The following is a 17766-nucleotide window of genomic DNA, read 5'->3' as shown; positions in this document are numbered from 1 at the left end:
AAAAAAAAAAAAAAAATTGAAAGTGGTAATAATGTAATCCTTATTACCACTAAAGGTAATAAGGATTACATTATTACCTTTAGTGGTAATAAGGATTACATTAAAACACTAAACATGAAAAATAAAGAACAAATGAATATTGTGCGACTTTTGTAGAAGTTTAGCTGGATATAAGGTTTACATAAAGCTGGCAAGTTGTACATGTGTGTAACCTTAGCACTGTTGGGAGGCTGAGGCAAGAGCACCCCAAGTTCTCAAGATCATCCTGGACTACATAGCAAGTTCAAGGCTGGTCTGGAACACACAGACTCTGTCTCAAAAAAAAAGAAAAAGAAATATTTACCTAAAAAAAGCTAAACATGCCTATATATAAGTATGTTTTTATATAATAAATACATGTTAGTAAAGCAGGAGTGAAGAGCAGAGTAATAATGGTCCCCAGGTACTTAGAAGATCTCTCTGGGCCTTAAGAGTAAAAGAGCATACAACTAAGAGTGAAAATGGGAAAAGAAAGTTGAGTCATGACAAGGGCAGAAAGGGCCTGATTAAAAAAGGTGTAAACTGGGAAACAGCAAAAAAGACATCACCAAAAAAGAAGTAGATTAAAGAAAGAAAAGCTACAGAAAGGAGTTTGCTGATGATTTAAAAAGAAATGATAGTTACTGAAGACTTCTCAGGAAGACAGCTTTAGGCACATTAGCTTAACAATATTAAATGGTATATCCTAGTAGGGTGAAACATTAAATATAATGGCATCAAGTACACTGTAGCAATAATCCAAATATGAAATGAGGGCCGGCCAAATAGCTCAGTGGATTAAAGTGCCTGCAAGCAGGTGCAGGGGCTGGGGTTTATACCCTGGGACGCACTAAGATGGCAACTGAGACTGGGCACATGCCTGTAAGCCCAGCTCTTGGGAGGCTGTAAACAGGAGGATCACTGTGAGTCCGATCTAGTAGTGAGACTCTGAACACCCTGTAGACCCTTCCCTAAAATAAAAAAAGAAAAAAGTGAAATGATGAGGGCCAAGGACAGAGCAGATATATGAAAATACACTTTAAGGCCAGGAAACGTGGCATACACATGTAATACCAGCACTCATGGACACTGAGACAGGAGGATCCAAGATCAAGTCCAACCTGGGCAGCTTAGTAAAAACCTGTCTCAAAATTTAAAAAAAGGACTGTAGGTGAGGTTAAGTGCAAAGGTTCCCAGTTCAGTTTTCAAAAAGGGGAGGGGGGAGTATATATAATGAAGAGAAAAGAAACTGGGCATGGTAGCACACACATGTTAATCCCAGCACTCAGGACGCTGAGGCAGGAGGATCACTGAGGGTTTGAAACCAGCAAGGGCTACAAAATGAACTCAAGGACAGCCTGAACTACATGATAAGACCCTATCCCAAAAAAACAAAACCTATGGTCAGCCAGATAGCTCAGCGGATTAAAGCTCCTACTTAGGCAGACACAGGGGCCAAGAGTTTGATCCCCAGTCTGCCGTGCTGGTGCCCATGTACTCTGAGACGGGCGTGGTGATGTGCCTCCATAATCCCAGCATTTGGAAGGCTGAAAAACAGGAAAGATCACTAAAGTCCGATCTGTGTAGTGAGACCCTGTACTAAATACAAATACACACACAAAAAAGAAAAAAGAATCTTGATTAGGTGTTTTTTTAAAAAGCAAAGCAGAGTTGGAGATGTGGTACTTATTCTACTGAGCTATCTCCCCAGCCCCAGAAAGTTCTTTATATGAAGAGAAAATCTCATCATCTCACCTGTTTAATAGCCAATGACCTGCTCAAAACTTTTTTTTTTTTTGTGGAACCAGGGATTGAACTCAGGCCCTTGTGCTTGCCAGGCAAGTGTTTATTCTACTGAGCCATCTCTCTGGCCCCTCAAAACTAGTGTTGGAGAAAGGACTTTTCTTAAAAGCATAGTAAACTAAACAAGTAACTAAGTTTTCAAAGAATTAGGAGTCAACAAAAACATTCTACACTCAAACATGTATGCTACAACAGCATAAACACATATTAATAAAATTTAAATGATACACTCTATCTTCATTTCCACATACAAATTAAGTAATAGGTAACCTGACCTTTTGCACACTTTTTAGGAGATAGACCACCTTACATTTTAAAAATAGTCAAACTTTAAAATCGATTTGTTTCAGAAAACAAGCTGAACATAGTGGCCCATCTACAGTTTGAAGCCAGTCTGGGTTACACAGTGATTTCAAGATCAACTTACACTACACAGCAAGTCCCTATCTCAAAAAAACAAAATTAAGGGCCAGGGAGACGGCTCACTAGAATAAGCGCTTCCCTGACGAGAGCAAGGGCCTGAATTCATTCCCAAGTTCTGGAAAAATAATAATAATTTAGGGGCTGGTGAGATGGCTCAGTGGTCTAAAGCACCTACTTAGAACAAGCTTGGCAAAGCATCAGGGACCGCGGTTCAAACCCCCAGCACCACATGCCAGCCAGCCCCGCCCCCTGGTGGACACACACACACACACACACACACACACACACACACACACTTAAATAAAATTTTTAAAATAATAATAATAATTTAAAAATAAAGACTAAGATTATTGCTCCACAGAAGATATTACAGAAGAGGCTAACAGTTGAAACTTTTATTGTCAAGAGTTTTCCAAAAAGAGAAGACATTGTCCAAAACAGAAGACATTGCCTTTCCCATATAGCCCTAACATATGACTATAATGGCATAAGCACATGGTAAAGTACTTTGTGGACACAAATATAATTTGGATAGGTATACAGTCAATAAAAATGTAAAAAAAATTTTAAAAGAATCACACTGATGTAAGAAAGCTTGGCTTTTCTATATGCTAGTAATTTTGAGTTGAAACATTTACTTACGTTCTGATACTGTATAAAGGAGGTTCTGGGGTAAAGGAGGAGGTAGTCTTGCTCCCACTGGTGCAAGATTGGGCACTGCACTTGTCCCAGGCTGGTCACGACTGTTTATCAAGCTTGACTGTGATATTGGTGGTCCTACAGATTACAGAAGGTGACAGGTATGGGATTAATGTTTCCTAATAAAAGTACTCACTGCACTGGTAGTAACTTAAATATTCATACTTGAAAAATCTGCCCAGGCTTTGAACAAAATTAAGGAATTTGATACATGCAGGCTTAGCCATTGTGAGCTATAATTAATTAAAATGACATTCTTAGTTCTAGAACAGAAAAAAGTAATCAAGGATAAAAAATAAAGAACTGAGGGCTAGCGAGATAGCTCAGCAGACTAAGCGCCTGCTTAGGCAAGCACAGGGACCATGGTTCAATCCCTGGCACCACACACTGCACCGGTCCCACCACTGGGCACACAGAACTGGCCACCAAGAATGGGCAAGACTGGGCCTGGTGGTACACGCCTATAATCCCAGTGCTGGGGAGACTACAAACAGGAAGATCACTATGAGTCCAAGCTGTGTAGTGAGACCCTTCACCAAATACATTTTTTAAACAAAGAACTGTTGCCTCCGTAGAGGCAAGTAGAAAACGACTAAAACAGACTTGAGAAAATTTTCTGGGGTTACAGATTTCTACAAATGGATTAAATTAATGATAAACATTTTAATGCCAGGCATAGTGGTGCATACCTATAACCCTAGCACTTGAGAGACTGAGGGATAAGGATTGCTTTAAGTTTAAGGCCAGCCTGGGCTACCTAGGGAGTTCAAAGCCAGCATGAACCCTGTCTCAAGGGGGAAAAAAAGTGATATACATGTTTTAAATGTTCTATTGTCTGTAATGTGTTGAGAAACACCAAATAAAAATGGAGAAATAGAAAAATAAGTGATATCCAAAACAGTAAAATGCTCATTGTGGTAGTTAGATGAGTGCATGAGTACAATTCTTTCAATTTTGTTTGCTCAAAATGTTTCATGGTAAAATGTTTTTAAAAATTATATTCTTACATTTAATTTTTATACAAATAGGTTCTTATACTGAAACATCTTTTAGAATTTCTACACATAAATATATACTACTTTATCAGGGAAACACATCTCAACTTGTTTTAAAATTACATTCTTCTTGTGAAAATACTAAGTATTCATACAAGAACCTCATTTTTACTGATCAAATCTATGCATTAAACTCTAAAACTTCATTTTTATTAATTCAATGAGTTCTCTAAGAGTACTCTATTTCTGGGAAGCTTTGTAATGAGTACATGGGATCCTGGGAACCTATCTTTGCAAATTTTTTTTTTTTTTTTTGGTAGAACCAGGGATTGAACTCAGGCCCTTGCGCTTGATAGGGAAGCACTTATTCCACTAAGCCATCTCCCCGGCCAAATGTTTTGTTTTTAAAGACAGTCTCACTACATATGCAGCCCAGGCTGGCCCCCAACTTGAAGTGATATTCCTGCCTCAGCCTCCTCAGTGCTGGGATTGCTGTCTTCGCAACTGCAAATTGGTCTACAGCAAAATAAAAGGATCTTTAACTTTTTTAGTTTTTTGGGTTTTTTTTCAATGCCAGGAATTGAATGTAGGGTCTCACTTGTGCTAGGCAAGCAGTGTACCACTGAGTTACACTCAGCCCCTAAAACACAGAGAGAGCACAAGTGCAAATGACTTATTTAAATGACAATAATTTTTCAAAAATAATTTGCTAGGCCAGCCACAGTGGTTCATGGCTGTAATCCCAGCATTTAGAAGGCTGAGGCAGGACTGCTATGAGTTTGAGGCCGGCCTGGGCTACAAAGTGAGTTCAAGCCCAGCCAGAACTGCATAGTGAAACCCTACCTCAAAAAGGAAAAAAAAGAAAAAAAAATTTCGTCTTAACTTTCTGGTTTATGTTATACTAGTAACTGTTAAAATGTTTTAAATGACCATGTTTAAACATTTATCACTCAAATTTTAGTGGATGTGACAATAAAGTCCCTAGCAGTAGAGATCCACAATGAAGTAAATACAACTGGTAAAATGACACTTAAGAGTTTTAACCAGCAAAAACTGAAATAACTCAAAGAGTGAGTGGAAGAGGGGAATAAATCATAGAAAACTAGCTTAACTTTGATAATCATCAGTAACAGTATATGCAGTATAATGCATACACACACACACATATATATATAAAAGTAATGTGTATACTTGTGAAAATTTTCACAATGCAAATTTTTAAATGTTATTTCAACATATGCTAAGAGACATTCTTTTTTTTTTTTTTTTGCAGTACTGGGGATTGAGCTCAGAACCTTGTGCTTGCCAGGCAAGCGCTTATTCTACTGAGCTATCTCCCTAGCCCAAGAGATATTCTTTAAAGACTACCATTAAATTATTGCTAAGTTCTTTCTCTAACACCTTAGAAGACCCTAACAAGTGAGATTTTGGTAAGTCAGTATAGACTTGGTCACTACAGATAAAATTTACATTGGAAATACAATAATAACATGCTATATAATCAATGGCAAAAAAGAAAAGAACAGCACCTAAGTATAAAAATATATTTCAAATTCTATCATTAGTTTATTTCTCAAAAACTTAATCAGATTATTAAGTTTAAACATGGATGAGATTCTTGCAAGTAGATTTCACTACCAAAGATTCATTCGGCCAACATATACTTACTTGGTATGGGAAGCACAACAGAAGGTGGAGGTTGACCATGTCCTTGGGGAACAGGAAGTCTCATACTATGACCAGGACCCGGGCCTGGACCTGGGCCAGGGCCAGGCCCAGGGCCTGGCATTGGAGGCATTAACATTCCAGGAGGTGGTGGAGGAGGAAGACCAGGAGGAGGGGGTGGGAAAGGAATCATACTTGGCAGAGCAACTTCATCAACAACTAGAGGATCATTGCCATGATCAAACTGACAAAGGTCACCAAGTACACAAAATCCTCTTTCTGTAAAGATAAAAAAGAATTTTATTATGAACTATTAAAGTTCAGAAAATAAAGCACTGAAAAACTCTGCATTCTGATTTGTTGCTGTTCTGAGATAGGGACTCACTAAGTAGTTCAGGCTGGCCTTAAACTCCTGGTGATCTCTCTGTTAGACCCCCAAGTGCTGGGATGATTGGTGTGTGCACAATGTCCAGCATCTACCATTCTCATTTTTAAGGTGGTGCTCTTCTCTAAGGAGTCTAAAGTCTTAGTGTTATCCTGTTAATCATAACATATTTTTGATAAAGGGAAGTATATTCTCTAGTTTATATACTATGTGTGATTTGATGAGATAAAAATAACAGGACCAAAACCAAGCTACTAGTTGCTATTAGATTAACCTATTTGCTATTAAATTTTTATAACAAAAACCTAGATTTATTTTTTCCCCTAGTCTTGGGGATTAAGCCCAGGGCTTCCCACTGAGCTACAGCCACAAGTTGCCCAGACTAGGATCAAACTTGAAATCCTGCCTCAGCCTCCCAAAAGGCTGAGGTAACAGGTATGTACCACAGAGCCCAACCCAGAACCCAGACAATTTAGGCAAATACTATAGCAAAGGGTTGGCAGTAGGGGAGGAAAAGAACCATGAACTAGATGACATAATTGAAATGATTTATTCTCAATGTTATTCTAAAGTAATCATTCTTTCTATATCTAGAAATTAAAATATCAGTTTAAAACATCTGGCTGGAAAGGAGAAGAAATCTACAATGTTCTACAAAACAGAGCAACTATGGTTGACAACAATTACTTGACTACTTTAAAATAGCCAACAAGAGAGGATTTTTAATATTTTCAACACAAAGAAATATAATTTTGGGATGATAAATACGTCAATTATCCTGATCTGAACACTGTACATGTTGGAATATCACCCCATACCCCATATATATACAAAAATAAATATTTAAATAGGTATTACATAGGCTTTTCACTGTAACAGTTTACAATGGAGAAATATCAGAAATATTTCCAGTATATAATCAATTAAAAAATAGATCAAATGTAGTTTTGCACATACAGATCATTAAAAAGCCTAAAAAATAGAGATTTTTTTATGTATTAATATAGAATTACTGCCAGGAAATACTAAATGAAAAAATCATGTGAAAAGCCAGCCAGATAGCTCAGCAGAACTAAAGCACCTGCTTAGGCAGAGCGCAGTGGCTGTGGTTCCATGCCTGGAGTGCTGTGCCAGCCCCGCCCCCAGGGCACACTGAGATGGCAATTGAGACTGGGCATGGTGGCACACGCCTGTAATCCCAGTGCTTGGGAGGCTGAAAATAGGAGAATCAAGAGTCTGATCTGTGTAATGAGACCCTGTGCTAAGTACATTAAAAAATAAATAGAAAAATATCCTGTGAAAAAATAATATATTGGCACGTAAGTTTAAAAAAGTGGGAGAGAACATGTATATATATTTGTTTATACAGACTTAAACATACTATACTTGGAAAAATACACAGTAGAAATTGACATTATCAGGATAGCCTGGGAAAGAGAACTCTAGCTGAGCAACTAGAGGATTTAAGTATATGTTTATACCACATGGTGGTACGCACCCATATTCCCAGCACTCAGGAAGCTAAGGTAGAAAAATCACCATGAGTTCAAAGCCAACCTGGACTACTGTCTCAAAAAGCCAAAATAAAATATATAAATAATAATAGTAAATAAAGGGCTGGCCAGATAGCTCAACAGACTAAAGCACTCACTTAGGCAGGCGCAGGGACTGGGGTTCCATCCCTGGCGTGCAGTGCCAGTGCCAGCCCCACCCCTGGGGCCTGCTGAGACAGCAATTGAGACTGGGCGTGGTGGCACAAACCTGTAATCCTAGCACTTAGGAGGCTGAAAACAAGATGATCACTACAAGTTCAATCTGTGTAGTGAGGCCCTGTAGGCCCTATACTAAATACATTAAAAATAATAATAATAAATAAATAAAACATAAACCATGCATTCTACATAAAAAAAACAGTCAGAGGTTGGAGTTTAATTCCATAGCACAGTGCCTGCCTAGCATATATACAGCTATGGATTCAATCCCTAGTACTGAATAAAAGTGATGATCAGATTTCCTTGAAATAATACATGATAGGGGCCAGGGAGATGGCTCAGTGGAATGAGTGCTTCCCTGGTAAGCACAAGGGCCTGAGTTCAATCCCCGGTTCCGCAAAAGAAAAAAAAAAGAGAGAGAGAGAGAGAGAAAGAAATAATACATGATAATAAATGTGAAGGAATATAAAGAAAAATGATTATTCATGATTGGTAATTGCTGAAAAGAGGCAACAGACATACTACCATTAATTATATTTTGTCAAACTTAGTAAATATTTAAGTATTTCCACAATAAAAAACTCAAACATAATACATGGATTCATTCACGTAAATGGAGTCAGAAAATTAAAATAGCAAATGACACATGGTTAACAAATTCCTACCATCAAACACTATACAAAAAAAATTAAAAATTTCTAGCATCTATCCAATTTTATGGTATACTTACAGCTTGAAGTAGTAAGAACAAAAATATAAACTATTAAAGAGTCAAGTTTAAATATTCTCTTGACTGAAGCCAAACCATTAAATCATCAAGTAATAAGCATATGATTAAAGAAATTCTCCTCCCCATTCATACTTTTTAATATAATCTAGGGTATAAAGAAAAGGTCTGCAATATATGCAACATTTGCTTAACTAGTACTTTTGAGTACAACATAAGAGAAGGTGAGGAATTTTACCATCATAATCTCTGCATCGCCGCTTTGGTGGTGGGTTTCGACCAAAAGAATTGGAAGAGCTGTGATTGTTATAATAATTAGACCAACTCTCTGTGGTGTTTTCAGAATGGTGAGCAGGTGCAATCACAGTCACGGTGCTGGGAATAGACTGAGCCCCAGAGGAATACTGCTCCGAAGAGTTTGGAGGTGGTGCAGACACAGGCACATAGGAACTCTCCAAATCATTCCTTTCACTCTTAAATTTTGATCTTTCCCTGTGCTCTGCTTCAGAGAGAACAAAAACAAGAAATAGATCATTTATATTCTTAACTATGCTTATACTTTCGCAAAGCAGGAAAGATAATTATACCGGAGTCAATTTACTAAGCCATCCATTTCCCAAACTGCTCTCATGATTAATACATACTAAAAATAGGAACATTAACAACAAGACCTGAGACCTATCTTGGTCAGGGGGATGTGGCTTAGTGGTATAAGCACCTGCCTGGCAAGGATAAGGTCCTGAGTTTGATCCCCAATAGCAAAAAAGAGACCTATCTTGACTGATAACTTATGAAAAATCATCTTTTGTATCAACATCAATTATATTGATAGAAAAAAAGATCAGCTTCTTCACTAATATTTAATAGGAACGTCACCCAAGAATTGACTGCCAAATCAGTATTTTATTTATATTTTGTGTGTATGTGTGAGCAGGGTCTCATTACACAGCTTGGACTTACAGTGATCCTCCTGATTTCTGCCTTCTTAGTGCTGGGATTACAGGCGTGTGCCACCATGCCCAGACTCCATCACTGGCTCAGCATGCCTAGGGGGCAAGGCCAGCGTGGCATATGGTGCCAAGGATCAAACCTGACCCCTGCAATTACCTAAGCAAGCGCTTAGTCTGCTGAACTATATCGCCAGCCCTCAAATCAACATTTTGGAACATCAATCACTGGGATCTCATAATCTAATTTTTTTTTCTTTTTTGTTGTTGTTGATGCTGTTTTGATATATAAGAGCTAGAACCCAAAGCCTCTGCATCCCCACCCTTTATTTTTAAATTTTTGAGACAATGTTCCATTAAGTCGCTAAATTGCTAACGCTGGGCTCAAATTTGTGATTCTCTTGCTTCAGCTTTCAGAGAGCTAGGATTACAGTCATGTACTATAGTGCCTGGCTTCCTTTTAACTTTACAAACTTCAAGCAGCTTTACAGAAAATCAATTACTTTCTCAAAAAAGAAAACAAGCAAAATAAGGTACCCTCTTCTCTAGTGTTAGCTTTGTGAATTAAAGGACATTTTTATTGTACAAAATGTATTTTATTTTTACCATACAAAGTTACATATAGGCCAGGGAGAAGCTCAATGGCCTAAGCGCCTGCCTGGCAAGGTCCTGAGTTCTATCCCCGGTACCGCAAAAAAAAGAAAGAAAAAGAAAAAAGTTACATAAATCTAAACATGTAATATACCTTATGAGTAGCTTCTTTTCCAATTTTTATATCACTTAGCTATATTACATTAAAGGTAACACTTCTCTTTAAGGGATAAAAAAAAACTATCTTTAAAAAGGACAAAGAAAAAAGAAACCACTAAGTTTCTAGGAGAACATCTCATCTACTCACCAACATTCCTGTTGGGATCCCGGTCTTTGCTGCGCCCCCTACTTCGGCTTCTACTTCGACTGAGGCCTCGGCTTTTACTGCGGCTCTTACTCCTGCCTCTTCTCCAGTCATATTTCTCACGGTACAGCTCGTTCCGCTCATAGTACCGGTCATAGTCTCGCCACTTGCCATCTTCTCTCTTCTTCTCACGTGTCCTATAACACACAGTTATAAAAGCCATATATGATAGAGAACAGAGTCTGCAAACAAATGTAGACTATGAAATACTCTCTTGGAGTTATCAAAACTCATGTCTGTGATTTTCTACAGTTTAAAGAGCATCCCATAATTTTTCTAATCCACTACACAGAAAGGAAAAACCAATTTGCACTTGAAGTACAGTGGGTGGGGAGAAATTTTCAAAAAGGTAAACCCAATATATGGAGGGAGGGGCAGAAACAGAACTAGAAAAGAAAAAGGGCTCAAATCAAAATTTTTCTAAAATTTTTAATACCTATTTTTTGATGGTAGACTGATTATGCCTCATAAAAACTGCTCCATTTATAATACAAAATAACACAGTTAATTTTCATCGTGAGCACCCCTGACCAAATGGAACATTTCATTATTATTCTCTCAGGAGATTGCTCCCACCCCTGAGCTCTTGGGGAAAGCACATAATGATGACTGTTTATAAAAAGAATAGAAAGGAGATGAGAAAAAACAGAATGGGAAAGAAAAGTAACACTTCTTTAATGAGTTTACAAGGAGTCAAAATGTATATTTTATTTACAATCATTGCAAAGTCCTTGCTAAGCAAGTAATACCTGACTTAGCAATGTCTTCCTCATAAAAGAAAAATACAGACCTTCGTTCACTAGATTCTGAACGAGTCTTCTGAGGACTAGGGTATTTCTTTTTTCTGCCATCTCTTTCTTCTTCTGCTGGCTCCTGAAATACCTATATAAAAACATTCATCAGAAATAAGAAAAGACCTTCTATAAAACTTACAAACACAGAAGCCACCTGATAATCCATCCAGCACAAAGAGTGCACAAAAAAGCCCACTAAAAAGTCAAATCATATCCAAAGACCACGAAAAGTAAAAAAGATGCTCAAATTACCTTAACAGTTTATTAATTTTAAATGTTAGTTTAAGATTGACAATGATATTACAGAAAAAAATAAGCAATTCACCCTTACACTGAAATAGCAGAAACAGCAAATCATTAAGTATCACATAGCAAAACACTTCATTTTTTTTAGCAAAACACTTTATATCTTACTAATCATAAAACATATCTGCGTACAAAGAGAACTTTAGATTTCACAGAAAAGGCTTCAGACACACACAGCTACCTCAGTGAATGCTATAAAACTATTTCATGGAAACTGTAGAAAAGTTACATTGGAACTAAAGAAAACCTGAAGGATTCTTTAAAGACTAATAGTGAAGAATAATCAGAAAAAAAAAAGAGAACCAGTGACTTTATCTTTAAACAAGTTGCTTTCAAATCAGATATCTCTATAGCACTGACTTGAGAAAAATGAAATAAAGTCATTTGTAAAAATTAATTAAATTCCCACTTAATGGGGAAGCTCACTTGCAGCTCTAAAACAAGAAGTGAGTCAAGGGACGGAGCATGAGATCACAACTTAATAAAATTCAGGCAACAGAAAGTGGAATCACAATATGGCAACCATATATCACAAAAAAAACACTATTTAATCAGACTATTTAAAAATCATTCTCTATCAATTCACAAGAAATACAAAGGATGTAGTAAATCCACTAGTAGGCACTCAAACAGTAAAAAACTACAAAGAATAAATGAGTTCCTTCACAAAATAAAACTTTAAGATGAGAGAATAAAGAAAACAGGATCGAATTCACTGTGCTTCGTATCATAGCACATGTCTTGTGTTGTTTTTTCAACACCAGGATGAGTTATACCAATATCCAAATTCTCTCCTCTGGTTCCCCCTGTGGCCAACAGTCCAATTAAAAAGCAACTAATGATACAATGCAGCATACCTTGTGCTCAGTACAACTGTATCAACAGACCACAGACCAGAAAAAGAGACCAAAGGTACATGCCACAAAAAACTGCTCGCATTATCTAATAGAATTAAATTAAACATTTATTTTACGCCCAATTATATAAACTAGTTTTGTCAGAAATTACACATAAATTATATTTAAAAAATCTTACAAACAAGGAACATATAGTGTCAGGTGGAGTAATTCCCTTGCACTTGCCAGGGAAGCACTTATTCCACTGAGCCATCTCCCCTCCCCCCAGGTGGGGTAATTCTAAACCTAAGTTGATACTAGCCATTTTTCACAGTTCTCAAAATTAAAAGGACTGGCTAAAAAGATACAAATGAAATTATGGTAACATTTTTTTTAAACTGTTCTTTCTTTCTTTTTTTTTTTTTTAGGCTGGCTCACCTACCCTGAGGGCAGGCTGGTGTATCATGTGGTACCGGGGATCAAACCGTGGTCCCCTGAACCTGTCCACACTTGCCTAAGCAGGTGCTTTAAACCGCTGAGTTATCTTGCCAGCCCTAAACTGTTCTTTCAAAGTTCAAGATAATGAAACTTTTCCTCATATTCAAATGAGCTGCCTTTCAAACATATAACTTCTAAATTTTAAATCACTACACTTTAGTGGCTGTAGAAAAAAACACCCATGGCAGCAAAAATTTTAGTGATCCACAGATACTCATTTTTATAGCAGCACAGTTCGTAATAGCTAAATCCTAGAAACAGTATATAAGTCCATCAACAGACGAATAGATAAAGAAAATGTGGTATTTATACACAATGGAGTACAGCCCTGCCATTGAAAAGGACAAGCTTGTAATCTGTAGGAAAATGGATGCACCTTGAGAACACAAGGTTAAGTGAAGTAAATCAAGTGGATGAGAAAAAAACTGAGATGTGTTCTATAAATGCACCAACTCTCTACGAGGAATGTAATCATGAACTATAAACATATACTAATAAAAAGGCAAAAATGAAAGAAAAAACAACTTATAACTTAATCGATGCCATGGATCATAAATTAAATACTGTATAAAGTGTCAAAGAAAAATTTCTATAAAATACTTCACAGTCTTTTCCTATTTCTGTTACTTGAAGAGACACGTAGGGAGCCTCACCCCACCTTCACCTTCCCAAGGTACCACACACAGACCCAATGAGCTCTGTGCTGGGATAGATCTCAGGCCCCTCTCTTTATTTTGGGATGCAGTCTGAAAATTGATAAACTGCCCAGACAAGGCTCACACTTTTTTCTCTTTTTTTCTTAAGACAGCATCTCAACATGTGGTTCAGACTGGGTTTGAACCTTTGAACTCACTGGGTAGCTCAGACTGGTCACAAACTTGAAGAGCCCAGCCACAGCCTTGCAAGTACTAGGACCATATAAGGGTAATGGGATCACAGGTATGCAACACCACACCTGGATAGGTTCAAATTTACAATCGTCCTGTCTCAGCGTTCCCCCAGTGCTGGGATTAAAAAACAGCACAAGGCTTGGTACAACAAAAAGTTATAGTGGTTTCAGTTAATCCTAAATATAATATTACCACATTTTGTTTTCTTTTACTGTTAAATCAGTTCAACCAGCACAGAACTGAAAAATGAATTGAAGTTGGGTGTGATGGCCCAAGTCTATAATCCAAGCACTCAAAGCCAGCCTGATGTACACAGGAACTCTCCTTGTTTTGTGCAAAAGATTTGTATCTCTATTTCCTATCATGCATGTTTCATTTTGCTCTTTATATTTACATAAACAAGAAACTGGTAACCCTTGTGTCTGATTTGCTTCACTTAACCTTATGGTCTCAAAGTGCATCCATTTTCCTACAAATAACTTTGGTTTATCCTTCTTTACAGCAGGGTTGTACTCCATTGCATATAATACAAATCCCTATGGATTTTCAAGGGGAAAAAAAATGTGAATCAGAAATGACAACTAAGATAACTAAACGATAAGCAATCTCAATAAATCCTGGACTGGACATAAAAGAAACATATATAAAAAAAAGAAATACTGTTAAGTGAATTAATTAACCTGGAACTCAAATGGTATGAGTATTTACTTATTTATTTTTAAAATTGACTTCTTTTTTTTTTTTTTTTTTTTTTTTTATATGTGTGGGGGCGGCCAGCTCAGTCCACCAGGGGGCGGGGCTGGCTGGCATGTGGTGCTGGGGGATTGAACCGCGGTCCCCGTGCTTTGCTAAGCTTGTTCTAAGTAGGTGCTTTAGACCACTGAGCCATCTCACAAGCCCGGTATGAGTATTTATCAAACTGGTTGTTAAATTTACTGAAATTGGTGGGGATGGTGGAACATACCTGTAATCCCAGCACTTAGGAAGCTGAGGCAAGAGGACTGCCCTGAGTTTGAGGCCAGCCTGGGCTATATAGTGAGTTCAAGGTCAGCCCTCATGACATAGTAAGGTCCTATCTCATAAATTAATTTATTGAAATTAATTAATGGTATTATAGTTACCTTAGAGAATACCATTAAGAAAGGAACAAAGGTTTAGAGGTAAAGGGCCACAATGTATATAACTTACTACTAATAACTTAGCAAAAAAAAAAAAAAAAAAAAATCCTTCTGGGGGCCCGGCCCTAGCTCAGTTCTTTAAGTGGCTGCTTCCACAGAGCTGTCAGGCTCAGGTGGCTGTGGTTCCATCCCCACAAATCAAGCCAGCCAAACCTGCCCTGAAGGCATTAGGAGCAAAAAAAAAAAAAAAAACTTAGCGAAAAAGTTTTGTGCAAGAACATGTAAAGAGACTGGGGCAATCTTCAAGAAACACACTTGGGCAGATGTTATGAGTATAGTAGTATAGCAATTTTTATTCAAGTTTTAAATTATTTCCAAGTTAGAATTTTTCCCTCTCTAGAACCAGGGATTGAACTCAGGCCCTTGCACTTGCCAGGCAAGTACTTATTCCACTGAGCATTTCTCCAACTCCCCAAATTAGAAGACTTTTTAAAATAACTCATTTAGTCTTCAGAATAACATTAATCAAAGCCAATTTTGGAAAATATTTCTATGTAACAGTTAACATTTATTTGCCAGGCACTGGCCTAGGAATGAAATATTTGTATATAAAATCTTTTAATCCTCACTAAGTATTACAATCCTCAAGTTTCTAATGCAAAAGTGAAGCAGAGAAATAACTTGTACTGCTATTTTTAACTCACGTAGCCTGACAAAATCCAGTCTTACCATATAATATGTCATCTAAAGAAACTATCAATGAACCCTACAAGTTTTCCCATGTTGGTCTACTTAGGTTGTCATCTATAATTTTATTTTTTAACTTCTACATGATAAAATCATTTTTATTCCAATTGTAATAATGATGTCTAAAGTTACTTTTTGTTTTGAGACAGGTTCTAGCTATGGACTTCAGACTACCTCTGAACACACCATATAGCCCAGACTGGCCTCAAGCTTGCAGCAGTTCTCTGCCTCTGCCTCCTTGAGTGCTGCGATTACAGGCATGCACCACCATACCCAACTATATATATACGGTTAAAAACAATACTGGAAAAAAAAATAATAATAATACTGGTTTCGGGGCTGGGGCGATAGCTCAGTAGAATAAGTGTTTGACTGGCAAGCACAAGGATCTAAGTTCAATCCCTGGTTCCACCAAAAATAATGAAAAATAAATAAATAAATAAATAAATAATAATAATAATACTAGCTTCAATATACACAGGAAAATATTACCTACTGATTTCTCTTTCACTTTAATATATTATGTTCAGTTAAGCCTCTGTTAATTTAAGTTTTCTTTTTTTCTAGACATCACTAAATAAATGCTTTTTGGGTTTGGGTTTTTTTGGGGTTTTTTTGGCGGAACCAGGCATTGAACTCAGGCCCTTGCACTAGGCCAGGGAAGCACTTATTCCACTGAGCCATCTCCGCCACCCCCACTAAATAAATGTTGCTTAACTTTTCACTATCAAAGCAATTAAAGTCTTTCCATGATGCCTAAACAAGCTATGTAAAATTTTTCCAATTCTTCGGGTCTAAGGAACTGAAAACCCTGATGTAGAATCTGTACCAAATTCTAAGCCCAGGAACATCAATCAATAGATAATTATGGGGCTGGAGAGACGGCTCAATGGAATAAGTGCTTCTCTGGCAAGCACAAGGGCCTGAGTTCAATCCCCAGTTCCAGGAAAAAAAAGAAAAAAGATAATTACTTCTACAAAGCTCATTTTCCAACTAGGAATAAGGGCAACAGAAAGTAGAGTAAATTCTCAAAAGCAAAATAAAAATTTGATCTTACCTCTTCTTTAATGTCTTCTTTTTCTTGGACTAGTGGTTTTGGATCAGGCTTAACTGGTTCCAAAGGTGGAAGGTAATTCTTAGTATAGAGACTTTCAAATAGTTTATCCACAAAACCTGAAGTTTCTAAAGAGAAGAAATAATATTTAAATTTTGCATAAACAGTAAAAATGTGTTTAACAAAGCTTTAGAAAAACAAGCGATCTCATCATACACTGATGGGATTAAACCCCTTTTGTCTACTGAAGTCCTTGTGATGTAACTGCACACATGCAAATTATATATATATATGTATATATATATATATGAATATATATATGATTATTCTTCAGAGTATGCTATAACAAAAGATTAGAAACAACCCAAACTCACCTAAATAAAGGTAAAATAATAAAACATTTGCACAAGAGAACACAATTTTTTTTTGGCAGCACTAAAGGATCAAATCCAAGGCCTCGTACATGCTAGATAAGTACTCCACCTGAGCCTTACCCCCAGCTCACAAAACATTTACAGAAATAACCAGTACTAATAACATCAAATCTTGAAGCTATAAGACAATTTCTTCATTGTTCAACTACAGAGGACATAAACACTGAAAAACTATGTGATGTAGGAGAAAAAGGGGTACAAGCAGAATAGACAGGAATATTATCTTGGTGTAACTTTATATAATTGGATTAAATGTATACCTATTCAAAAACTTAAAAAGATTTTTAAATCAGTTGGAAAATCAGCATTGTTATAAGGATGGTGTGCAATATTGGCATATCAACAGATATGTGGTGGGCTCAATGAGAAAATAAAGGATGCAGAAAACCACCGTTGGCACATTCCCACATCTGACCTGTGACAGAGGACAAAACATAAGCTGAAGAAAAGACAGGCTCTTCACCAAATGGTGCTAAGAGAAAACTGATTATCCATACACACAAGACTGAATGTAAGGGCCAGCGAGATAGCTCAGGGCACTAAGAGCATGCTTAAGCAAGCACAGGGACTAAGACTCAATCCCCAGAACCACATTCCATGCCTGCCCCACCCCCAGGCACGCTGAGCCGGCCACCAAGACCTGGTGGCACACACCTGTAATCCCAGTGCAGAACAGGCTGGAAACATGAGGATCACTACAAGTCCGATCTGCGTAGTGAGACCCTGTACCAAATGCATTAAAAAAAAAAAAAAAAAAAAA

General features: G+C 37.2%; 1 protein-coding gene across 4 annotated transcripts in view; it reads right to left on the bottom strand.

Moving 5' to 3' along the window:
• Rbm27 (RNA binding motif protein 27) overlaps nucleotides 1-17766 on the bottom strand; it is a 77412-nt gene that overhangs the window by 38504 nt on the left and 21142 nt on the right. For 2 of the 4 annotated variants that reach the window (XM_004631239.2, XM_004631238.2), the window contains exons 3-8: nucleotides 16576-16700; nucleotides 11120-11211; nucleotides 10273-10466; nucleotides 8666-8926; nucleotides 5607-5882; nucleotides 2887-3021 (exon numbers count right to left, since the gene is read on the bottom strand). In XM_004631239.2, the coding sequence (XP_004631296.1) occupies nucleotides 2887-3021; nucleotides 5607-5882; nucleotides 8666-8926; nucleotides 10273-10466; nucleotides 11120-11211; nucleotides 16576-16700 (1083 nt within the window). Of the gene's footprint in view, nucleotides 1-2886; nucleotides 3022-5606; nucleotides 5883-8665; nucleotides 8930-10272; nucleotides 10467-11119; nucleotides 11212-16575; nucleotides 16701-17766 lie in introns of all 4 variants that reach the window. The other 2 variants (XM_023715333.1, XM_023715334.1) reach the window with 1 other exon arrangement.

Source organism: Octodon degus, unplaced genomic scaffold (genome assembly GCF_000260255.1).
Source record: "Octodon degus isolate 3935 unplaced genomic scaffold, OctDeg1.0 scaffold00040, whole genome shotgun sequence".
In the NCBI taxonomy this organism is placed as follows: domain Eukaryota; kingdom Metazoa; phylum Chordata; class Mammalia; order Rodentia; family Octodontidae; genus Octodon; species Octodon degus.
Note: the sequence above shows the minus strand (reverse complement) of the source record. Positions and strands in the feature narration are given on the sequence as shown.